The following is a 26,588-nucleotide window of genomic DNA, read 5'->3' as shown; positions in this document are numbered from 1 at the left end:
GTCAACTTCCCAAAAGTGAGTTGCGCCGAACCCACGGAACTGGAAAATAGAACCACCTTGCACACTTCAAATGAGCAAGAACTACTGATCGACAAATTCTCCAACTATACTAGGCTGATAAGGGTAATTGCAGATGACTGCCTCCTAGGAACAAAGGTTATCGATCATATGAATATCTAACTGCGAAAGAATGCAGGCGGCCAGAAGTACGTGCGTTAGAATAGCGCAAAACCGATCGTTCTCGCCCGAGGTTTACAGATTGAAGAAAGGGCAGGCGGTGGATAGTAAATCGCGCATCATCCAATTACGTCCATTTTTTGGCTCCCACAGTATTCTCAGACAACCATTTTAGGAAACCGAGTTGGATTATGTGGTGCCATTAAGGATTAAGTTGTCAAACGATCGGAGAGCAAAGACTGTCAAGTCGTATTCATCTGCCTTGCAACGAAAACTATGCACCTGGAGTTAGTCAACGATCTCACGTCAACAGCATGCATAGCAGCGGTAAAACGATTCGTATCCAGACGACGAAAATGTAAAGCCATCTACAGCGATTGTGGAACAAACTTAATAGCAGCTGGAAAGAAAATACAAACAATATTTCAAACTATGACGCACGAAACGCAAGAATGGATGGCCAATTATCACATCGAGTGGCATCATATTCCACCAGGTGTATTCAGCGTCGTCCGGCTCTCCATTGCAGAACACACAATCAGGAGATCGCGCCTTCCCAATCCTATACAGGTAAGACTGAAAATCTCCATGCCCGTTTAGAAGTTAGGTAAGGAATTAATCAATCTCACCCTGTATTCGGTTCCGCTACAAATCTAAATTGTCAATGAGCCACGCAGTGCATCTGCCTCTTAGCCTTGCCAAAATACACCTCCTTGTGAAGGGCATCAGCCCATACCTCCGCGCCATAGACTAAAACTGACTGCGTTGTTCCTATAAGAAGACGTCTCCTAATAGATATAGGGCCCCCAACATTCGCCATTAGCCGACCCAAGGCCGAGACTCCAGCTGCAGCCCTTTCCACTGCTGCTTTGATTTCCTCCAAGAAGCTTATCTTCCAGTCGAGCATTAAACCAAGGTATTTAACCGCTGCTTTTGACTCTATAGTCAACTTGCCGATCGATATGGGAAGCATGGTCGGGATTTTCTTTCTGGTCAAGATGATTACTTCTTTTTTTTCCAGCGCAAGGCTAAAACCATGAACAGTCGTCCATCTGCTTACCCGTCGCATCAATATGCCAAATTTGCTTTGTGCCTGTACAACAGCGAGACCGGCAAAAAGGGCCGCAACGTCATCTGCATAACCGACCAGATGTGAGTCTTCGGGCATATCGAGTCTCAGCAGACTGTCGTAAGAAGCGTTCCCCGATGTGATTTCCATCCTTCTCTGGCCCTCTAGCTTCTCATAGAGAAGAGAGCGGTCTTTCAGATAATCTCTCAATATCGCAAAAGATAGCTTGGCACTTGGAATGAGTTTTCTAATGTGCCTAGCATATCTATCCATCTTATGGAATTGAAAACATTTCTGACATCCAGCGTTATGAGGAGCACTATCAGTCGAGATCGGTGACCTCTATAACAGCATCCACTGTGGATCTCCTTGTTCTGAACCCGAACTGCCTTGGGGATAAGTCCCTGGCAGTGCGGATCGCTTCAGCGAGTCTACTCCTGACGAGCTTTTCGAGCATTGACAGTGTCAATCATACACAGCGGTCGGTATGCAGGCGCCAGCTCCCGGTCTCCATTTCCCTTGCTGATCAGCGCGATTGAAAGGGATTCCATCTAGAGAGACCCACGTTTATTTGTGGATTTCTTTCCGTACAAACTAAGTACTTTCAATGACTATTTCATGCAACGCTTCTATTTGGATGATCTGAAATCCGTTGTCATTGGTACACATATACAAACTATGGATCCCGAAGTAACGCCTGAAAATATGTCCGTTACTCCTAATTGGCTTTCGAAAACTCCAAGTACATATGACTTTGTGGGCATACCTGGGGCACGCTTCAAGAATTCGTTTAACTGCTTCGTAGAAGGTGTCCTTCTTTGATTTTGCAATCTCTCCTGTAGGAGACTGGGCGCCTCGGAGGTCGATTTTTCAAAATTTGCCTCGTAAGCCCAAAGTACACAGCCTTTGTTTTGAAAATTATCGTTCAGAAAACACTTTCATTTTCTCAGTGCGATAAATCGGGAAAAAAGAACACGCTTAAAATGCACCCGACCCTAAGATTAAACCTCGCAATAATATGGAAGGATGTGAAACTGCAGCCATAAAACGGTTGACAAAAGTGAAAAGCCTTCTGCACACTCGCGTCAACAAAATCTATCGGAGATATGGGGACTATCATCATCCCATATTGGTTGAGTTCAAATCACTTCTAAAGATCGCGCGGGATCTTATCCGTCAACATTAGGTAAATGAAGTGAACTTCCAATGGCGGGAGAAGTTAAAGGGTATTTCACCAACCGATCCAGATTCCATGTTTACTAAGATAAATACGTTATTCCGGAAGAAGTCACGAATAACTGTACCGAGAATTAAAGTCGGTGGCAGCGAGATACAACACCTTATTGACTCAGGTATAGACTCGAATAGTGTAACTGCTGATGCGCAAGGAAATTACATCGCGATGGATGATGCTCTGAAACTCGAACTCATAGGGGAGCACTTTGAATCAGTGCATCGGCCCAGAACGGACTTAGAGCCAACGCGACCTTCGGAAATTGTAGAACGAGATGTCCACAATTTCAAATATAGCCTGAACGGCACCACAGTTCTCCAATTTAGCTCTGCGTTGTAGGCTGATCTCATACCGAGTGATATCTGCTTGATTACTTTGTCTCATGTGTAGAGTTAACTTCCATATTCAGAAGAGTAAACAATAAGAGATCATCCGGTATCGATGGCATTCTCAACGTGGTCCTCAGGCATTTACCAGACATTGCCATTCGTAATTATTGCATTTTGTTCAATAATTTATTGAACAATTCCTTCTTTCCAGGACAATGGAAGAAAGCCCGAATATTCCCGATTTCAAAGAGAGGGAAGGATTCATCCAGCCCTCAAAGCTACCGCCCAATCAGTTTGCTGCCTAACATCAGCAAGGTGTTTGAGGTTTTGGTATTGAAAGCCTTGAACGGGCATATCAAGAAGAAGGAATTATTGCCGAACGCGCAATTCGGATTTCGATCTGCACATTCGACAATACATGCAATAACGAAGGTAACGTCTGATATTTGCTGGCGGATTAACAATGGTGAGTGCGTAGGCGCTTGCCTTATAGACATGGAGAAAGCCTTTGATACCGTCTGGTTGGATGGACTGATTTTCAGGCTCCTGAAGAATGAGTTTCCCAGCCACCTCGTAGCGATGATGTGTAGTATGCTGTATGGCAAGTGCAAGCAGAGAATTTCATGTTCTGAATGGATTACAGCAAGGGACAGTGACTGCGCCTACACTTTTTGCGGTATTTGCCGGCGAATTACTCAATTCTTTCGATTTTAATAAATCTCCTAAAAGGTCGTTGATTGCCTTTGCTGACGATATGATAGCCTACACGGCGCACAAGAAGGTAACTGAGGTGCAAGTTGAACTTCAGAAGATGTTCAATGATATAAGGTTCTTCACGAACAGTTGGCGGATGAAAATCAATGCGCAAAAGGGTGAAACGATTCTGTTTCGAAATTCCTTGGCGTATGCCAGTAGGAACTTGAATAGGAATTGGAGAGATTTCCACATTGTCGCGAACGAGGATAGTTCTGAGCGCATTCTTCATAAGAAGTGCGTTAGATACCTGGGTGTGCGTCTTGACGAGCGTCTCCAATTTAACGAGCACGTTAAAGTCGCGCTAGAAACCGCTCGCAAGGCATTCATGTCTCTTCGAAGACTCTTTTATGCTCCACATCTTAGCCGGAAGGTTAAGATTATTTGTTATCTCACTTTGGTTAGACCGGTGCTCACCTACGGGTGTACTATCTGGTTTAATTTGAGTTCTAGCCAAATGAAGAAAATAAGGATCTTTGAAAGGAAATGTCTGCGTGCTTGCACGGGGCTTCATAGGACTGCTTCGTCAAACTATGAGCACTATGTAACTAATGAAGTGATGTATGGAGCTGCTGCTGTGCCAAGAATCGACACAGTTATCGTCAGATTGATTCGGAATCATATAGTGCGATCTGCTTCGCATGGTGAGAACCCTTGGGTTTCGCAGCCGTTCTACCCAAATGATGGGTATTTCGAGAAAACTCTCACGACAGGCTTCATTCCTTCCGAAGCGTTCGTGTATCTTGACAGGAATGGTCTAATTCTTGATTCTGCCGGTGATCCGGTTATTTTTCATATACATAGACGGGCCACGGACAAAAGGATAGAATACCCTCCGAATTTGACAGTGGGGGCTTCGGGATTCGACTGGAGATACTCCAGAGCGAGAGCAATTGATATTAAGCGGGATGAAAAAGAGAAATCCTGGTACTGGTGGCTGCGGGATGCCGGTTAGCGGTGGCCGTGCTCAGTTCTGCCATTTGTTTCTTGGTGGGGCTTTGTAAATATGTATATATTGAACGGGTGCTGATTTTGCCTCCAGTTGTATAATAACTTATACATACATACGTTATTATTCTTTGTTTCTTTGTAAATATTACAACTGTTATTATTACCTTTTCTATTGTATTGTTATTGTAAAAAAATAAAAAAAAAAAAATATAATATAAAATATATAATTATGATAGTTTTAAGCACAATAATTTAAGTTAAAAGTATCTTTTGAAGCGATAAAACATTTATTATTATTATTACTTTTATATTTCTTTATTTGCCACTAAGGCCAAGTGAATTCTGTCGGGTTTTTGACCATTTCCCGACAACTTATTGTAAAATTAGATTTTTATTTCTTACTGTTTCTCTTCTCTGCCTGTAAATTGTTATTCGAAAACTTTGAGAGCCCACAGTGGCCATTAGATTTAAGTTATTTTTGTTATTTTAAAAGATTGTTTTTTATTGTTCATTTTTCCAATCTATATACAGGGTGCGGCAGCATAGCTTCCTTTTTTAAAATGCGCGCTACTCAGTTAGTTGATGTCATAGCGGAGCGCTTGTGGTCTCGTTCAAGAGGGAATACTGTAAAGTTTTGTCCCGACACGGTTCAATCGCCATCATGCGTTGGAATAGTGAGGAGCGTGCCTTTGCCGTTGAGGTTTACTTTTTAAGCAGATGTTAGATTATTGCAACACAGCGTGCATTTCGGAATCGCTTTAATTTAGCCCCGTTGGCTCCCGTCCCAGACTGCAAATCAATTGTTACATGGGTCACTACATTCAGACAAACTGCAAGTGCGACAAAAGGAAGAACTGGAGTCCCTCGGCCCGTTAGATCACCTGAGAACATTGAAGCAGTGAGAGCGTCAATGTTGCGATCGCCACGGCGTTCTGCGCGCAAACACGCATCTGCCCTTGGACTATCCGATCGTTCTGTGAGAAGAATTCTTCGTGATGATCTTCATTTTCATCCCTATAAGATGGCGATAGTGCAGGAACTTTCAGAATATGACTTCAATTCTCGGATGAACGCGTGTGAGCTTCTTCTTGATGTTGTTCCCGAGGGTGCTATTGTTTTTTTAGCGATGAAGCCCATTTTCATTTGTGTGGTTCGGTTAACAAACAAAACATGCGCTACTGGGCTGAGACCAACCCTCGAGAATTGCATCAAAAGCCTTTGCATTCACCCAAAGTCACAGTGTGGTGTGCAATTTCCTCAGCTGGAATTATTGGTCCCTGGTTTTTTGAGGAAAATGAGGTTACAGTGACAGTGAATTCGGACCGGTATGTAAACATGCTACAGAATTTTTTTTCCCACGGCTAGAAAATTTGGATTTGGGGGACACTTGGTTCCAACAAGACGGTGCAACAGCAAACACTTCGAGAGCATCGATGGCTGTTTTGAGGGAACACTTTCCAGAGCGCCTTATCTCAATTAGAGGCGATTTGGAATGGCCGGCACGCTCTCCCGATCTGTCCCCTTGTGATTTTTTTCTATGGGGTTTTTTGAAATCCCGTGTTTATGTGAACCGTCCAAGAACCCTACAAGATTTGAAGACCAACATCCAAGAAGAAATTGCCAACATAACACCTGCTATGCTAACAACAGTCATGACAAACGCCAGAAATCGGTTTACGCAATGTATGGAGAATGGGGGACGTCACCTAACAGATTTGATCTTCAAAACAATGTAAATAAAAACTTTAGACATGTACCTACATTATAAAAAATAAATAAATATTTTTCGATGCATACAATAGTTTTTATTGAGTTTTGAAAAAAGGAAGTTATGCTGCCGCACCCTGTACTATTGTTACCTATTTCTTAAAAATAAAAATGATTTTAAAAACAAAACAAAATGCACCCGACCTGGCTTTCGTTTTTACAATGATTTATCTTTCAAACAATAAACATATTTGCCTGAGTTATTTTCAAGCGTCTTGTGTTTACGGAAATAAATGAGTGCAATTACGCCGGGCGGCTGTGAGGCAAACAAAGCGCATAATAGGAGATCAAAGCTGTTTGTGAATTACTCTCTTCCAAAAAAACCAACTGGTCCGGAATCGCTATACAATTCACTTGACTGTGTGAGCAGTTTAATTGGTTTTTCTCTTCGAAAAGATAAATGAAGAACAAAGGTCGATCAATTAAGAAAAATTGGGGGTTCCACTTATGTAAGCTAAAAATAGACTTCTGCGGGCAAACATGCAAATTTCTCACCATGTTTACTATTGAAGCTAACCAGATGCTGTGAATTGTAGCAGATACGGTAATATATGTCGCTGTTCGACTTCAAGAGAAAAGTATTGGATAAATTAGATATATTTATATTATAAGCAACGAAAAAAGACCTTTATCTCATTATGTGTATCTTCTCGGGAAAACCCCACAATACTTCCCACATAGCATACATATCTTTGACCTTGATAGCGATTTATCAATAGAAGTAAGTCAACTGATTGTTGTGTCTACACGAATAGTTTAGAATTTTTCTTAGCTACCGAAAATTTAAAATTATTTCACATTTTCTTTGTATAACCGTCAAAAGTCCCAGTTGGAAGGCCTTTTGTTGGAAAGATCTCCTAAGTTCCTTGGGAAGCTGCATACTCATAACCGTACAAAGTTTCTATTAAACAACTAAGTATCTATTTGAAAGCTGCTCTACTAACCAGATACATCTGACATAGATATCTACACAATAAAAAAATACGGAAGGGAATCTTTAAATTCGCCAGGCACCTGTTTATAAAAAAATTCACGCATTTTTCTTGAATATTTTTAGAAATATCCACGTTGCGGATTAGGTACCGCGCCCAACCATTAATCATTCTTAAGCCCAAGATGTGCGCGTGTGAAACTTGGCATGGTTTTGTGGGAAAAGATCTGTATGAAGTGTAGTTGCGTGCGTTGTTTTGGAATTGCTCGCAAAAAACTAGTAGTAGAGGCGTCCAGTAATTCGGACCCAAGAGCAATTAATGATGTAATGCATTTTTTTGTTCAATTGAAGATTTATATTTGCCAAATGAGTACAAAAGATGACATTGGAACTGGCTTAAAAGATACGAAGATGCTGCGATGAATAGTATTGCTAATAAGGAAGATCTTGATGAGGAACTTTAATAACTTCAACCACTTAAAATAAATCTCTGAATATTGCAAGGTGAAATGCTATTCTGTTCCCTAACGTTTGAAGGATTCATCTAAGTCACTATAGTCATCACTAGGAGGGCGAACTTCAGTGAAATTATCATCTCGGTGATGTCTCCCGTGACGTCGAGGTCCTTTTTTCGCGTGTCGCTTCTTTCTTCTTCCTGACGAGGAACTGCTTCCACTGCTACTGTCGCTTCCACTACTATTGCCGCTACCACTGCCACTGCCGCTACCACTGCCACTGCCGCTACCACTGCCACTATCGCTGCCACTACCACTTCCGCCACTATCATCGGAATGCGAACCAGATCGAAATCCAGATCCACCTGATTTTGAACGATGACGATTCTTTTTATTTCTACGTTTCCGGCTACGACTGCGATACTCTTGTTCCTTGCTTGAATCCTGCGCTGAATCCTGATCATCCCTAAAGACAATGTCACCTGCGTAACCAGCCATAGTGATGAAGATGGAAACTAACCCAACCGATACCAGACAATAATTGATTTAAGAGCATTGATCGTGTCAAACATAGACCCATTGTTTGTTTGGAACAGTTCGGAATGCGTGGAACATATTATATAACACGGAATGAAATGGTAGCTGGAACAATGTTTATGGGGGATGCCCCGTTCCATGTTCAATTCATATGTGGTCTTCCGCGTACAAGAAGTGTCAAAAAAAAGTCGCCGGTCGTTGCTATAGCGATGATTGTTTGGGTCGTTGATGATGCCTGGCTCTAAACAATTGTGGTATAAACAAATGGAGAGGTTTGTGGGTGGTGCTCTTAGAATTTCAGTTCTTTTAATTGTGATTCAGTGATTTGTGGCCGATAGAGAATTCATTCAGAAGGAAACATGCTCATCTGAAATCTAAGGGTGAGTCTTCAAAACGATAATTATCTTAACATGAGTGTTTCCTTGAAAAATGACAATTTATTATAAGTAAATTCTGTGAGTATCAAAATAAAGTAAACACCATACTTTAAACACTTGCTTGCTTTATTTCAACGCGTTCGGGAAATGTTTCAGTTCTTTATAAAACGATATTGACCCTTTTAATAAGTAAGTAAGCAACAAAGTTTTTAATTTATTTCTCTACAAAAAAGACAAAATATTCCTTATATTCATAGCGTCAAAATAAAGTGTATAGTTACTACAGCAACATTTATATACTTCATACAAGAATCGTGGGTTGTTGGTGGGGCAGTCGGGGGCCTAAACTTCCAACATGCTGACCTATTGTATGCCAATGGAAGCGATCGACCCCGCACCTGCATGGTAGTCTACAAAGACTTCCAGGCTAAGCTAACCATAAAAAGTCAACAGGGAGATAAAGAGATTCTATGGTGCTCTGCATATTTCCCCTACGACGCAGAAGACGTTTCCAGTGGAACATTCATCAGAGCTATCCAATATGCCAAAAGTAGAAGCATGGGGGTAATAGCAGGATGTGATGTCAACGCTCACCACATATGCTGGGGAAGTTCGAACATCAATGCAAGAGGATCGAGACTACTGGAGTATCTAGTAGGAACCGATTTGCCGATCTTAAATGTGGATAATGAACCCACTTCCTTCAACGTGGTCAGGCGAGAGGTCATCGACATCACGGTGGCATCTCCTGACATCGCGGCTCTGATCGGAGAGTGGAGAGTATCAAACGATATCACACTCTCGGATCACAGACGCATTGATTTCGTTATGGGCATGGATCTACCTCCACCCATTCCATTTCGGAATCCGAGGAAGACAGATTGGGTAATGTATCAAACAGAACTGAGCGTCCGAGTCACGATCCCTGGGAAGCGCATCAAATCCATTGCTGGAATTGAGAAGACAACCCAGATGATCACAACTAACATGAGAGAAGCTTTCGAAGAAAGCTGTCCACTCAAGATGCCAAAGAAGGGTAAAACACCATGGTGGAACTCGGATTTGGCAAAACAGAGGAGAACGACAAGGATGCTCCTTAATCGTGCTCTGAAGGGTGAATCAAGCACTAGCTGGAATTGCTATAAAGAGGCACAGAAGGCTCTAAAGAAGAGCATAAGATCGGTTAAACGATCATCTTGGAGACGCTTTTGCGAAGAGACTAACTCTCTTGAGGCAACCTCAAAGCTGAAGCGGATTCTGGTCAAACAACGTAGCCAGAAACTGGGTTATTTACGTTTACAGAATGGGAAGTACACAGAAAGCGATGAAGAAACGGCAAATCATTTGCTTGAAGTACACTTCCCAGCAGCATCCAAAATCTAATCTGGGGGCCAACAGGTGCATACAGCCCTCAACCGAGAGACTGGAATCTGGCATGCAAAGTAGTATCACTGGAGCGAGTGAAATGGGCATTTAACTCGTTCCATAGATACAAGTCTGCAGGTCTGGATGGCATCATCCCTGCGCTAGTAATAGAAGGAGTGGATGCCCTGGGTCTACACATTCGGAATATATATCGTGCATGCCTAGCACACGCTTATATTCCGATTAACTGGCGTGATGTGAAGGTGTTATTCATTCCCAAATCAGGGAAACTCACCTATACATACGCAAAAAGCTTTCGACCGATCAGCCTAACGTCCTTTCTGCTAAAAGGACTAGAAAGATTAGTAGATCGGTTCATAAGGGATACACACATTCCTAAATGGCCACTTCACCATAGGCAACACGCCTACCAGAAAGGCAAATCCACGGAGACAGCACTCCATGACCTTAGGGCAAAAATTGAAAAGGCGATGTCCGATAAAGAATATGCCTTAGGCGCATTCATGGACATCGAAGGTGCCTTCAATTATGCTTCATTTGCGGCAATTTGTGATGCGGCAAGACAGCATGGAATCGAACCGCTGCTAATCAGTTGGATCCTTCACATGCTAGAGTGGAGAAAAATCCACATATCGGTCGGCCAGAAGTCTATTGAAGCAGGATGTCTCAGGGGCTGCCCACAGGGAGGGGTTCTCTCTCCACTGTTATGACTCTTGGTGACGGATACCCTGCTGTGGCTCCTGGAGGACAAAAAAGTCTTCGCGCAAGCATTTGCGGACGACCTAGCCGTAATAATTACCGGCAAGTTTGCGGATACAGTATGTGACCGCTTGAATGCAACTCTGCATGTAATCCACAGCTGGTGCCTCCGCAATGGACTCACGGTGAACGCTAGGAAGACTGGACTAGTTATGTTTACTAGGAACGTCAGGTGGGGCAGCTATACGCTACCCACCTTAGCAGGGGCGGAAATCCAGCTGGCACAAACAGTCAAGTACTTAGGAGTACATTTCGACTCCAAGGTAACGTGGAAGCATATCCAGGAACAATACCAGAAATCCTGCAGATTGCTCTGGTGCTGTAGAAATGCGATAGGTAAGACCTGGGGACTTTCACCTAAACGGATATATTGGATGTATACATCCATAATAAAACCCATTTTGATGTATGCATGCATCGTCTGGTGGCCAAGACTGAACTTTGCTAACAGCAGGAAGCTACTAACGCAGATTCAGAGACTTGGTTGCCTAAGTATTACTGGAGCAATGAGTACTACGCCGACTGCGGCACTTGAAGCTATCCTAAATTTACCCCCCATTCACTTGGAGGTGAAACGGAAAGCGGCCAATGACGCATATAGGCTCGATACCATTGGGGCGTGGAAAGGCGGCCAATCCAACGGGCATGCGTCTAGCTGGAAATTCCTTGGAAAACAACATATGGTTTCCAGATTTGTCTTTGAAAAGACATACACTGTCGTAATCACCGAAAGAGAAGAATGGTTGACAAGTGGCCATGAGTCTTTTCAGATTACAGATCTAATAATCTTCACCGACGGGTCAGTCACGGAGGATGGATCGGGTGCAGGTGTGTTCTCGGAGAATCCGATTATAGAACTGGCCCGACCCCTCGGAAAAATGACGACCATATTCCAGGCGGAGATATATGCCATTTCATTCGCAGCAGAAGAATGTTTGCGACAAAAATGGAGGGGTTGCACCATTCGAATCTGTTCCGACAGTCGAGCAGCATTATTAGCACTAAATGGTAACAACATATCAAGCCAGTTGGTGTGGAGTTGCCATCAGGTGCTGCTGAAACTTGGCCGACTGAACGAAACATTCCTGATGTGGGTACCGGGGCACTCTAACATCGCCGGTAATAAGGGGGCTGATAGACTGGCTCGCCGAGGGTCTGGATCCACAATGGTTAGGCCAGAACCAGCTCTTGGAATCCGACCATCTACTGTCAAGTCTACTCTGAAGGGTGAAATTGCAAGGATTCATGCAACCGAGTGGAGAAATTTGGACTCTTGCCGGCAAGCGAAAATCCTTGTGAAGGAGCCTAGGGCCACTAGAGCGGCATTTTTGTTGTCCCTTAAGAAGTGGGACATGAAAACCCTAGTAGGGCTTTTGACGGGACACTGCCCCTTAAACTACCATATGGAAAAGATTGGGGTAGTGGTTTCGGCTGTGTGCAGCCAATGTGAGGAGGAGGAGGAGACGGCCCTGCACTTTTTATGCAGCTGCCCGGCATCCTCAGATCTCAGACGAAGACACCTTGGCAAAGTTTTCATCAATGAAGAATCTGCACACTCTCTGCCTCTTGAGAATGTTCTCAGATTCGCTAAAGCCTGCGGACACCGTAGGCGGGAAGCCATTGAATAGGTAACTTACGGGGATAGTATAATGGGCCTAATAATGGCCTGAGTGCTCGGAGCTGCGGCTCCCCCCATTTAACTAAACTAACTAAACTACTACAGCAACAGAGAGATGGTCGTTTAGAAAAGAAATATTCGGAGGAGCAAAAAGAACTGCTTCAAACGACCATGCCGACATAAACCCTTGCGGCGAGGCTTACAGAGTGGTGATGAAAAGGCTGCGGAAATCACCTCAGATGACCTGTCCGCGCCTCCTGAAACAGATTGTTACCGCTCTGTTCCCTCACCACGAAAATAGGGGAAGACAAATTTTTGTCCAGCTAAATGACGGCATAATACCGCCTGTAACTGTGGAGGAGCTGCGGGAAATATGTGGTAGGTTCGGTGACAACAAGGCCACAGGTTTGGATGGCCAGCGTCGTATCGTCCTATCTGCCTGTTGGATACAATGGGGAAGATGATGGAGAGTGTCATCTACAACAGACTCCTGCCCATCGTCGAAGTCAGCAATGGTTTGTCGGAACGCCAGTTTGGTTTCCGACTCGCCCGCTCTACGGTGGACGCAATTGGCATGGTGGTAAACCTGGCAAAAGGTGCACTGATTTCTGGCGGCTGCTGTGCCGTGGTGGCGTTGGATGTGAAAAACGCATTCAACTCGGCCAACTGGAATAGAATTAAAGGGGCGTTGGCTGACATAGGTGTCCCCGGATACTTAGCGAATTTGGTGGAAAACTACGTCTCAGAGAGGACTCTCTGATACGGGACGGATGAGGACCCCAAAGAGTACATTGTCACAGCCGGGGTACCACAGGGATCGGTACTTGGTCCCCTGTTGTGGAATATCATGTATAATGGGGTGCGATTGTCGGCTTTGCTGATGACCTAGCTGTGGTTGTTGCAGCAAAACACCCAGAAGATGTGGAGGTTTACGCAACAGAAACAGTGAGAGCGGTAAAGTCCTGGCTAGAAAAGGCCGGGCTGACCTTGGCGGACGCGAAAACGGAAGCGGTCTTAATAACGAACCGCAGAAAAAATAACACTGTGAAGGTGGACATACGGTCGTATCAAAGCCGGCTATTAAATACCTGGGGGTAATAATTGACACCAAATTGAGTTTTAGGGAACACCTAGAGTATGCATGCCAAAACGCAGCCAGTCCCACCGCGGCACTTGCATAAATGTTGCCAAATATTGGTGGACCGAAACATTGCCGGAGGATGGTGCTAGCCGGAGTGGTGCGCTTCATCCTGCTCTACTCGTCGCCTGTGTGGGCAGAGGCGCTTGCAAACTCTCAGAGACGGAAGCAGGTGAACTCGGTTTACCGGCGGATGGCTTTGAGGGTTTGTAGTGCTTTTAGAACCACATCAGATGAGGCAGTATTGGTGGTGGCAGGCATGATCCCGGTTGACATTCTGGCCAAAGAAATGAGTGTCCTGTACAATGCAAGACGTATGGAGGGGCATGCACAGCGTAGAAATGCGGCAAGGTCAGAGTCGCTTGATCTCTGGCAATGCAGATGGGACGAGTCTACGAAAGGTCGGTGGACGCACAGGCTCATTCCCAACATTAAGGTGTGGCTTCAGCGAAAACATGGGGAGACTAACTACCATATTACCCAGTTCCTCACGGGACCATGGTGGTTGCTACAGGCAGTATCTGCACCGCTTTGAGTTGGATGATCCTCCGAACTGTCCCAGATGCGATGGGATACTGGAGGATCCAGAGCATGTGATGTTTCACTGCCCACGATTTGCGATGGAGAGAAGGAGCTTAAACCAGGTGCTGGGCAGCAGCGGGACCTCGGAGAGCTTGGCTACTGATATGCTGGAGTCCGAGGAGAAGTGGCTTGCGGTTGGCTCCTCAATCATCCAAATGCAGGAGGAGTTGCTGAAGGAACAAAGAAGGAGGAAAGCTGCAAATAGGAGAAGGACGAGTGCCTAAGAGCAAACCTACCCCGAAAAGTAATACCTTAATGGTGGTCCCGCGGGACTGGGGCTGGAGAGACCGGGGGTGGTTTTTAGAGGGTGTGAATCCCACACACGCCCGCAGTAGTTCCGGCGTTCGGGCGGTGGAGCTGCGGCGAACGTGTCTTTCTAAGATTTTCCACCTCCGTGGGCGGATGCACTTCGTGTTTGTATCGACAGTGCTGTTTAGTTTGAAGTTAAATCTCCTTTTGCCTGTCCGGTGTAATAAACCGTGTTTCTTTTTTTGTTCTTGTTTGGCTGCGAATCTGCTCCTGCTAACAGAAGGTGAATGCTTAAGTTTTATTTCTGCTCTTACATCCAATCAAACCTTGAAGTAGAAACCTGTTTCTGTATTTTTTGGTGTGTGTTTCCCCTGCAAACAGGCATTTCTGCCTAAGTTAAGATAGGTTATGGAGGTTAGGCAATGTGAACCCTCGGACAAGTGGATAATAAACTTAGACCGGTCCGTCTCCCAAATTTCAACATCTGCTCAGGCACCTGTAGGGCCACAGTTCAAAAGCCCAACAGAAATCGGTGACTATGTCCTAACCAGGAAGGAGAGAAGGGTATCGAGGAGCCTGTCAAGATCCCCAATTCAATCTCCCACATTCAAACAGCCAAAGGTTTCTGGAATTCTACCAATCACGGCTCAACTGAAAAGTTCCCCTGAGGTTGCCCAGTCTCAGGACCTAAGTAAAACTTTTTCTCTCATGGAGAAGCAAAATATAGTTCCTATGGAGCAAACAACCCCAGTGTACAAATTCAATGAGAACACTCATTGTAAAGCGTACACAGTATGTGTGGAGAGAAGCAATCCCACGAAATAAGTAGACAAAATTAATGGTCAGGAAAGAATTGAGGTTTTCAAACCCCTCAATTTCCATAAACTTACGAAGCGTTTTAATCTCCAGGTAATTATGGTCAAGGAAGATGGGCCTACAAGGATAAAAGTTTATTTTAAGTCAGCGTCCTATAGAAACAATCAGGCATCCTACAATCGCTTAAGTACATTAGGGCCAAAAGCATATATATCCTTGAGAGATACTCACACACTTGGTATTATTAAAGGTAAGGATTTCTCAGAAGAAGAAATACTACATATAAACTCTTCGAACAGTCAAACTAACCTTCGTAGGGTCTGAGATCCCCAAACATATCTCAATTGGTAGCGTGAGGGTAGAGGTTGACCATTACTTGAACAGACCACGACCATGTTTCGCTTGTGGTAGATTGGGCCACTTTGCCACGAACTATAAAGCGAAATCGAGTAGGTGCTCAAAATGCAGTGGATCTAAAGATCAGTGTGATTGGAACTCTTTCAAAAAAAAAATGTGTTCTATGCGGCAAGACAGATCATGACGCCAGGAACAGAAATTGCACCATCTGGGTTGAATAAGCAATAAAAAATTTCTCCATGAGAGAAGTTACCAAAGAAGTAAAAAATTATCATGATTCATTGGACTGTGATGTTAACTGTGACGTTGCCTTTCCTCCGTTGGAGAAAAAAGCAAGTGCGAACAACTGGATGAGGAATCCTCAAGATGAGTTCAACAGAACCATCAGAAGAAGTAAAAAAATTGGTATCTGGTGTCATACATCGTTAGCCTGCCGGGACAACGTGGGACAAAAAAAAAAACACAGACACACACACAAGTGCCAAGCACTTAGGCTCGGACGATACTATCTACTTAAAAGAGATAGGGGCGTTGGTGGTGGTGGCCGGTGGTAGGTTAATGGGAGATTCCATAGAGAACTCCCCGCAACATCGAACACGTGCGCTGAATGGTATATTTCAGCATGTTTTGAACCAGGGAAGCCGTGAGAGATTTAGGTACAATACCTGTAGCTGACAATTTTATGGGAACTACAACCACTTTCTCGCGATGCCAAATTTCTTTGATTTCCCGAGCCAGTAGCTCATAGTTCACATTCTTCTCCCCGTATTTCCCCCAGTGCCATTACAGTGCAGTCAGAAATGAGATGGTCCAAAGTCTCTAACGCTAAACCACACATTTTGCACTGGTCGTTTTTCACCCTCCCCATTATGATTTTTTTATAAGCTCGGGTGGCGACCACACCATCCTGAATCCACATAAATCCCTCGGTCTCAGCATAGAGCTCCCCAGCATGCAACCATCTGTTCGACAAATGGCTGCCAAAAACAATTCACGCGTTTACCGTGCATTGCCTAACACTTCCATTCATCGATCCGTTCTTGATCTGACTTCACCCCACTCAGAGGATTGAAAGATCGATCTTTTAAGTTGAGTGGAGTCAGCCCACAGCCGCATGCAAGGACTCGCCTGCTCTTTGTTGTAAAAATAAACACGCAGCGAGTCGACCTGGCTGGATGTCACGAGGTAGGCTCATCCGCTCCACGGCAAAGTTTGGATGACGACGTTTTCCAGATCGGTCTTCGGCCACGACAATATTCCGAATGCATACGCCAGTGAAGGGATAGCGATTACATTCAAAGCGATTATTTTCTTCTTCCCCGAGAGATGCGATTTCATCACCAGCTTTACATGTCGTAGACATTCGGATAGCAGAGCATCCTTCAGATCATCAACTCGAGCATGGGTTCCTTGCAGAATTCCTAGGTACTTGTAGAAATCTGTTTCGGTCATAGCTTCGATATGGAGATCACCAATACTATGTCCGGCATGTGGTTCGTGATGACCTTTGCGAATGGCTTGGATTCGACACTTGTCTAATCCAAATTCCATCCGAATATCACGGTTGTACATGTCTACTATTCGCAACAGACTTCTAAGGGGGTCGTTAGTACCAGCATACAACTTGATGTTATCTAAGGACATCAAGTGTCAGTTCGAACTTAGCACGTAGGCTATACTTTATTGCAAAACCGGCATCATTCAGTAGCCATGAAAGTGTCATGCAAAACCAAAAGGAACTCAACGAATCCTCCTGGAAGATGCCTGTCCATATGTATAACCTCCGAGGTAAATTTTTTTTTTTTTTTTGTTTTTATGGATGGAGGTGGAAATCTTAGAAAGACGCTGCGCCAGGTTGCAGCAGTGTGTGGGATTCACACCCACTAAAACCACCCCCACTCTTCCGCCCCTCCCCGCGGGACCACCGTGAAGTATTACTTCGCGGGGGAGGCTCTGGTTCGCTATACCAGCTCGCCCATGTCACGTCTCTGTCGCGCCGCCTTCCGAGCTCGATCTAACTCCAGGAGTTTTGTCTGCACCACGGCTACTGCCTCATTTACCGCCATCCAGTTTTCCTCCGACTTCAACATCTCTTCCACCAGGTTGGAGGGCTCGATGTCCGCCCCTAAGATGCTGTTCAACCTCCTTTTCTGCTGCAGAAATCTGGGACAATGGAACATAACGTGCTCCGGGTCCTCGAGTGTAGCACCGCATTCAGGACAGTTGGGAGACTCGTCCAACTCGAAGCGATGCAAGTACTTCCTATAGCCACCGTGTCCCGTAAGGAACTGTGTCAGGTGGTAATTCAATTCTCCGTGCTTTCGGTTGACGCATTTCTCGATGCACGGGATCAATGTATGGGTCCACCTGCCCTTGCCGGAGTTATCCCATCGTTGTTGCCACTTGCCACACAACTCTCTCCTGATGGCTTTTCGGAAATCCGCATTCACCTCGGCTGGATTTGCCTTCCGCTTTTCGTAGAGCCAGTGTGCCTCGCTCGCTAGAAGATCTATACGGATCATTCCTGCGATTCGTGCTTTCGGTTGACGCATTTCTCGATGCACGGGATCAATGTATGGGTCCACCTGCCCTTGCCGGAGTTATCCCATCGTTGTTGCCACTTGCCACACAACTCTCTCCTGATGGCTTTTCGGAAATCCGCATTCACCTCGGCTGGATTTGCCTTCCGCTTTTCGTAGAGCCAGTGTGCCTCGCTCGCTAGAAGATCTATACTGATCATTCCTGCGATAACACACACTTCCTCCGTCGACGCCGTCCTAAATGCGCTGCACACCCTTAGCGCAATTGGCCGGTATGCCGAACATATCTTCCTCCGGTTGACAGCGTGGTTCAACGCTCCCGCCCAGACAGGGGCCGCGTATAGCAGGATCGACCTCACCACTCCCGCGATGAGTAGCCTGCGACTATACTTCGGCCCTCCCACGTTAGGCATCATCCTTGCAAGGGATGAGCTGGCATTTGTTGCCTTCTCTCGCGCATAATCCAAGTGTCCCTTGAAACTCAGCTTGGCATCGATCATCATCCCCAGGTATTTGACAACCGATTTTGAGACGACCTCACGATTACCAACCTGGATGATAACCGTGTTGTTCTTCCTACGGTTGATAATGAGGACCGCCTCCGTTTTTTCGCCCGCCAGGTCCAGCTTGGCCATTCGTAACCATAACTTGATGGTATGAATGGCTTCATTTGCATAAAACTCCAAGCCCGCAAAACCAATCAGCGTTGTCTCCTCCGGCACGCGAAGGCCAAGCACTCCGTCGTACATTATGTTCCACAGCAGCGGTCCCAATACAGAACCTTGAGGCACACCTGCTGTCACAATATACTCCTTCCGCCCGTCGTCCGTCTCGTACCAGAGAAGTCTGTCCGAAAAGTAACTCTCGATGAGCCGAGCCAAGTAGCTAGGAACACCCAGTTCGGCCAAAGCGCCCTTAATCCATCCCCAGTTGGCTGAGTTAAAAGCATTTTTGACGTCCAGCGTCACCAGAGCACAACATTTGCCCATGGCCATTGCATTTCGAGCCAATTCCACGACCTTTGCTACTGCATCGACCGTAGAACGGGCTCGCCGAAACCCATATTGCCGCTTTGAAAGACCACCCGCAAGCTCGACGAACGGGAGCAGCCTCTTGTATATCACCCTCTCCAACATCTTCCCCATGGTGTCTAAGAGACAAATAGGGCGATATGAAGAGGGCACGCCGGGTGGTTTTCGGGGCTTCGGTAGCAAGACCAGCTTCTGCCTCTTCCACTGGGCGGGAAACACTCCTTCCGCCATGCACGATTCGAAAGTGCTTGCGAACCACCTTGGTCTGGCCTTGACCGCCACCTTTAGAGCCCTGTTCGGAATTCCAAGTCCAATCCCGGAGCCTTGCTGTTCCCAATACGTCTGCAGATTTCCCAAAGTTCCTCCTTCCTCTTCCTCCGAGGTATTAGCACCCTTAGATGAAGGCACTGATAAGGTGGGATGCCACCCTTCCATGACTGTGGGTCAAGAACTTTATTAGTTTAGGATCAATGCGATGCAGGACATCGATTAGCCAGCTATGCGGGACGCTGTTAAAAGCCTTGGGATAATCGATATAGCAACAAAAGAAGTTTCTTTGGCTTCTACTTGCTCGTCTTATAACTACCGAGTTGATAACGAGTTGCTCTTGCAACCCCTTGATCCAACTCGGCAGCCCTTTTGCTCCTCGGACAAAATGTTGTTGGCCTCGGGGGCGCATTAACCCTTCTATTAATAATGGACGTTATGAATTTGTAGATAAGGTTGGTAAGCAAGTAATCGGTCTTGTGTCTGCGGGGTCCTGCAGTGTGTCCTTTTTAGGGATAAGGTAGATAATTCCCGCAGTGTGGAAGGGTAGAAATTCCTCCGGCTGACTAACGATCTGATTTATGCTATGTGCCAACCGACTGTGTACGCTGGTAATTTTTTTATACCAGAAATTCTGCACCCGATCCAGACAAGGGCCTTTCCAGTTCTTCGAGCTGTTTACAGCTCTTCGAACTTCCTCTTCGGTAACATTCGCAAAATGCCAGGCGTATTGGTATGGCGGGTACCTTTGACGGTGATCCACTCAGGGTGCTCAATATGGTGGGTGGGGTAACCCCCAAAGCCCACCCCAATATCCTCTTGCTTCCATCACCGAAAAGTGTACCGTTGGGATTCGTTAACTGATCTGAAAAAATTCCACTTTTTGGAAACAAAAAGTGAAACAAATGCTTGATTATCTGAAAAATTGGTCACAGCAGAGTTACTCCGTTGCTACATTCATCCGTTCCAATGGTAATCCTCAGACTATTGCCTGGTAGATTATGGATAGAACTAAGGCCGTAGAGAGAAAATTCGAGCCCGGGCTAAAGGCGCTCCCCCTTATTTTACTGAAAAAATTATTTTTTTCAAAGTCTGTATTTCGGGCCCGCGATAAACCTCTAGGCCTGGACGAAATCACCTCTTTTCTCCTTCTCTTTGCTTGCCTTCTCTGGAGTTTGGTACATAGGTAAAACATACCAAGTAAATAATTTTGGTACACTGGCCAATAAAAAGATTGATGGGAATGCTAGAGGAGTAGGGATTAGGTCATCTACTTATGAAGATTGAGAGTCGCTTCTATTGATTTTCACTGCACCCAATAGACACTTAGTATTAACTTTGTCAAAAGTAATTAAAATTCCCAAAACATCGTAAAACTTCGCGGAGATATATAGGTATGCCGCCAAAATCTGTGAAATAACTTTTAGGCGTGGTTTGCGGGTTAGGCTCCACCTCCAAGTTTCTGATGAGCATAACTTTAGGGGTGATAGTGGCGGGGATTCCCCTTCTCGAACCAAGGAAAACTGGAAGACTAAATTGTATTATTTGATAGCATCTGTCCTTCGGGGAACTTAGGTAAAATTCTGATTTCTGACTGCTCAGAGTATTACAAGAGAGAATTGGAGGAGCTATAGGAGACATGTTGGGACCCTTCGCTAATGGGTGGAGATATTACTATATTTGATACAGATGATTCAACTAGAGAAGAAATGCAAGAAGCTGAATATGAAAACTAGTTGGTTTTGCATTTTTGTGGTATGCTGTTCTGTAGAGTAATAATCTTGTCTTTCTATTTTAGAGACTACAGTTCCAGCCCCCCCCCCCCCCCCCTTTTTTCCAAATTTTACGCCTATGCAGTTAAGTTGCTGGGCTCTTCCGAGATTAAGTAATGCAAGATAGTACTGAATAAATGGATCGATTTGGAGCCACAACCCACTCTGTGATTCTCTTAGCTCATCTCCGCCTAATCTTTTTCCAATGCCTTGAATTATAAGTTGTGAATTGCAGTCTCTTTTGAAGGTACTTCAGTAAGCGTTCGACCGAGGCACTAGCATTTTTTCATGCCAGCTTAAAAGAACGTAGTTTAATGCGTTTTCTCCAATAAATTGAAACAAAAGATTCTATAAAAATAGGTTTATTTTTTTCATTGTTCCAATAACAAGAATAATAAAACAAATCTAAAACTTCTCATTCAATTCCGTCCCACTCATCAACGTTACAATAATATATTGAAAAAATTCCTTTCAGCGCAATGGGTATGACTATGCATTATATTATCATATATATATATTTACATAAAAAATGAAAGCTTATCACAAAAGTCTGAACTCTCTCTCCGTAGAATATTCGAAAAACAACAAGACGCCAACAGCTTTGCCGATGAAAAGATGCTGCCGTTGTCTGCACATTTTCAATGAACTGGGGCTGTCATTGTTGAAGCCATACTTTTCGATCGTCGCCGTTTCTGCAAGAAGGTCTTAACGGATTCGAGTGGTAGTTGAAAGTGATAGTATGCACAGTAGGGTAATGGGTCCCAGAAGGCAAAGAGAGCCTCTCGCTTATCCAGAACCGTCCCAATCAGCTTCCCCACTGTGTCCATCGAGGGGTGCCGAAGGGTGTTGAGAACTGCATCATGTATCCAATATCTGCCACCTTCTTGCACTAAAGGGCCTGAATTTTGACGGGAGAAGTGTGGACATGGTTTGCACAGTACTCGAGAATGATTGCCAGTGTGACATATGTATGGCAAAGATACTCCAACGCGTGATCCCAACGGCAAAAGGTGACCTGTCTGTTTACACTTAACGAATCGAAAGCTGATATGGCCGTTGATGGGTCGTTGCAATCGGACTTTGGTGAAGAATTCATTGAGCCAGCTTTCTATTTCCTTATTATTCTCTGGTACCAGACTTTTTGTGTCCTGATTAATGAGGCATGTTACGTTGGTGATAACACGCGACTCCTTTACTGTTGTGCATGTTACATAATGATCTCCGGGGACATCTCGTACAACAATCCACTCTTTCTCGTCACTAATTTCATGGGTCAGCTTCAAATCCCTTCGGCTCTGTGGAAGAATATATTTGTGCCGTTCGAGAATTCCATGTGGACCAACAGCCAAGATAATATTCCTATATCCTGTGAGCCACCCACTGTCATAAAGACAAGATAGTTCCTCCTTCGACGAGACTACACGATACGGTGGTAATGAGATTCCATTGATTCGACACTTTTTCATCATTTCCAGAGTATCGTCTAAGACGAGAGTCTCCTGTACCCCAGGAGTGAAAGAAGCACATCCCAATAGCTCCAAATGGGGCTTGGCTAAGGCGTCATAGTATGCTGGGCTTGTGGCGCACACCGGTATATAGTAGGAAGCTTTTTCCTTCTCTATGATATCGCAAAGAGCTGCAATGTATTCCTGAGGTGATTCAGGAGTCGGACGAGGTACTGTATAGAATTTATGAACAGCCGTTGAAAATCGAGCAAGCCCAAAAAGTCCTTCGAATTCGATCACTATAACACGTGCTCCTGACGAGTAGAAATTTCTGGCTAGATGCAATGTTTGAATTGTACTTCCACAACTTATTAGAATGGTGCGACGTTTTCCGTTATCCTCCTCCCCATACGAATTGGTGATTGGATTGAAAACCCATTTGAAGAGCGATATAGGGAATGCTATCATTTTCCAGAAGAGCCAGAGTAGCGCTGAAAGCCAGAATGTTGGAGTAGCAAACGAGAACGGTATAAAGAGGAATCGCAGTACCATCATTACAACTCCGCCGATAAGCTTCCATATTACGAGGGGCCACCAAAGGATCAATCTGATGACAACCACATTTAATGGTGGATCTTCAGATGTGGCTGTCACTGGTGATGGTGGTCGCTGGATGATATCTATTTCCCTGTCCTCCGGTATCAGCATAAATGTGCTGGAATAATTTCTGCGCAGTGTCGACAATGGAGATGTCGAAGTTGGCGAAGTACTAATCGGTGACGAAGGGTACGACATTGGTGATCCATGTTTTGAGTGGAAAGGTGTACTCTGCGGTGTTGATGGAGACGTTCGTGAAATTGAAAAATTTAGTTCACCACTTCCGTTCGCGCGGGGCCATGCACCGAAGAAGTTACTATCGCGACTATTCGAAGGCATTTTTAAAACCCTTAAGGCCCTTTCTTAGACCGGATAAGAGACGTTAACTCCTTGCTACCGAATACGGTACCCTGTTCGTAACTTTTTGAGTCCGGACGAAATTTCACGGGTCCTTGATACACTCAGCGGAACTTACACTATCGCGTTTAGTTCTGGGCGCATCCGATGCAAGATATTTATTCCTTTTACCGAGACGCCCTATGCGCTCTACCAACGTCCGAGCTCGCCTACACCGAGAGTATTCAATAAACGTTTCAAGTCCAATCGCTTGGAAACGACTAAAGCATTTTTGAAATAAACAATGTCTTTTAAGTTCAAGTAGCTGAAATGCCACCGAGTTATCATGTACTTTGACCGGCTTTGCACTGGAAATATCTGAGATGTGTATTATATTGGTACATTTAATCTTCTCTCTCCTCAGATTTTTATTTTGTATATTATATGGAAAATGTTCTCGCCAATTTTGTTTTGTTCTCAGCAAACTGATAAACCTATGATTGTCGACCAGCAAAATTTAATTATCACCAATAATATTATTGTTCTGAGTGTTACCAGTTGAGGTATGGGGTTGGTAATGCGATATTTATCAGCAGCGTCCTTTAGGCTACCTGCGTGCACCCCATCTGAAAATGATGATTTCGACGAATGACTGCTTTCTGAGAAAAACGATGACATGATAACGAGGTTTAAGCATGTAAACCTTTTTGAAGTACTTGTTTGTTTCTAAAAGTAATCGAAAACGAATTCTCAATAACTGTTCAATCTCGAAGCCTAGGTACTTTCCTCCTATCATTTAGTTCAGGATAAGTGTGCCCAAATAGATATTCTGGTCTTGAAAGAGCCTCAAAAACGAGAATGCCTACTGCTATCCACTATGCTAACAAAAAGTCTTAAATTTACATAGAAACGGCAACTTTGACCTATTATACCTTTGTTAGTGATAGTGTGATCTCCACCAAACTTGGCAGGATCATGCTCTATACTGCATCCTATATTGCTGCTATTCGTAATCCTAGGATGAACTTAAAGGTCGTTCTGCAGCCAATTACTAGCAATTATAGTAATATACTATTATTAATTTTATTTGAACAGATACCGTTATAGATGGTATTTCGGAGCCGAAGCACCATATAGTGAAAGGCATCCTTACTTTTTTCAGATTTTTCGATGGGTAGTTCCTGAGTGATGGGTAGTTCCTGAGCGCAATGCTGACCACATTGCCTCCTAGTGTACCGTTGCGGTCTTCAATGAAGTGCTCTAACACACTTCAAGGCCATGATCCAATATGGATCAGGAAGTACTAATCCAGACCTTTCGTTTGATACCCCACATGACTATATTTGGTGAAAAAAAAATTAGCTTCGCGATTGCGTCCAGATCAGGCCATTGACAGAGCGAAATGGCGTAACCGATCAAGACGAACCGACCGAGAACTAAAGAAGAAGAAGAAGATTATCGTTCTGATCAATGGAGAAAAGATCAGATTGTCAGGGGGCATTGCATGGACCCCAGGCTTGTTGACGAGAGTGTCACTCTTCTCTGCCCTGAATTTAAAAAGTTCCTAACTGCATTGAGGAGATGAGGTTGATTCAAATCAACTTTAATCACTGTAGGATCGGCCAGATTTTACTCTGCAGGTAACAATCATGGGCGTAACTAATAATCATATGCGAATTGCTGTAACACCTCCAAGAAACTTTAGTAATTCTACATGAATCTGCAGGTCGAGCGTCGGTCCATACAAGAATGTATGAGGCAGCCTGCATTTGGCTTTGTGTAGGCGGCATATAAGTTAATAGTTGCTACTGTCCTTCAAACCGCACATTGGCGAAGATATGATAGGTTCCAAATATAAAATGTCAGAAGCCAAAAGTCGTTGCCGCAGACTTCAATACCCGAACCTCACTGACGTTTGTGCAGCTGAATATCACATTGGTTAATGAGAATGAAGTGAATAGCTACCTGAAAAGGAGGGACATAATGGTTTACAGTTCTGGTTATCATTGGTCTTCTACAAACTCGATATAAATAACAAGCCAAGGTAAAGCTAGTCTATAAAAACAGTAAATGAGCGAACTTTTATGAAGATTTGGCTGGACCAGAACAGGCACATCCTCAGAAATGTGGTTCGTATGATGCAGCGCATTCCGATAGCGCGTCACTCATTAATACCCAACCTGTCTACACTGTCCAATAAAAGCTTTAACTGCTGGTGGAATAGTGATTTGTCTGACATTCGGTCAGTGTTTTATTACAGTGAGCGGATGAAACTGACCAGGAGGTGAAGCAGAGTTTCTACAAGGAATTTCTCAGAAACCGCAAGCTGGCCATACAGTGAAGCAAAAGGAGTAGTTTCAGGCTACTCTATGCGGAGGATGAAATAAACCCGTGAGAAAGTACCTACAGAGTTGAAATAATAAAAACTTGTTGTTTCTTATTCGTTGGTGTGGCTAATTTATTCTTGCAAATACCGATATTTCGGGAACCACTTGTTCCCTTCATCAGTGCAAATATGATAAGTTTGACAACAAAACTTGTTTGCACTGATGAAGGGAACAAGTGGTTCCCGAAATATCGGTATTTGCAAGAATAAATTACCCACACCAACGAATAAGAAACAACAAGTTTTTATTATTTCAATTGATTAATCGTTGGAAACACCGCATAATTTCACTCTGACCTACAGAGTTGTAATGCCGAAATTCAAAGGCCGTTCATCTTTGCGAATCCAACACCCCCATCGACCCGGCGAAGCTTGTTTAGGGATTATCCCCTCAAGAGGCTAGTAATGCGTGTAGCTTTCCTCTGTAAGTCTTGGAGATCTTCTCTGTAGTCAGGGCGATCACTTCCGTTTTCTCCAGAGATTAGGAAAATCCGTGCTCAGTCATTGATCTACTAAGTATGCAGTGACTAGTGCTGCAAAGTCCTCTATGCATCCGGCCAAATCCGACGTGAGACATTCCAAAAATTCAAGTTGAGAATAGATCTCTGAGCCAAACTACCTGTGGCCACTATTCTCCGTTGCCCTTCCGGGGTCTCCCAAAGTAGGGCGAGGTCCTTTAGGTAGTCTCTCAATATTCGCAGGAGATAGTCTGGAACATGACAATGATTT

The 26,588-nt window shown here is 44.4% G+C and overlaps 2 protein-coding genes across 2 annotated transcripts; both read right to left on the bottom strand.

Moving 5' to 3' along the window:
- Positions 1-7,735: 7,735 nt before the first annotated feature.
- Positions 7,736-8,164, bottom strand: LOC119650898 (uncharacterized protein DDB_G0282077-like). Its single transcript, XM_038054078.1, has one exon. It carries the CDS (start codon positions 8,162-8,164, stop codon positions 7,736-7,738), a length of 429 nt encoding a protein of 142 aa, XP_037910006.1.
- Positions 8,165-21,441: 13,277 nt separating this feature from the next.
- LOC119650981 lies at positions 21,442-23,774 on the bottom strand. The gene has a single exon (XM_038054243.1). The coding sequence runs from the start codon at positions 23,474-23,476 to the stop codon at positions 21,734-21,736; it is 1,743 nt and encodes a 580-aa protein (XP_037910171.1). The 5' UTR covers positions 23,477-23,774; the 3' UTR covers positions 21,442-21,733.
- Between the last annotated feature and the right edge of the window lie 2,814 nt (positions 23,775-26,588).

Source organism: Hermetia illucens, chromosome 3, assembly GCF_905115235.1.
Source record: "Hermetia illucens chromosome 3, iHerIll2.2.curated.20191125, whole genome shotgun sequence".
Lineage (NCBI taxonomy): Eukaryota > Metazoa > Arthropoda > Insecta > Diptera > Stratiomyidae > Hermetia > Hermetia illucens.
The sequence above is the reverse complement of the archived record's forward strand: the minus strand, read 5'-3'. Positions and strand labels throughout refer to the sequence as shown.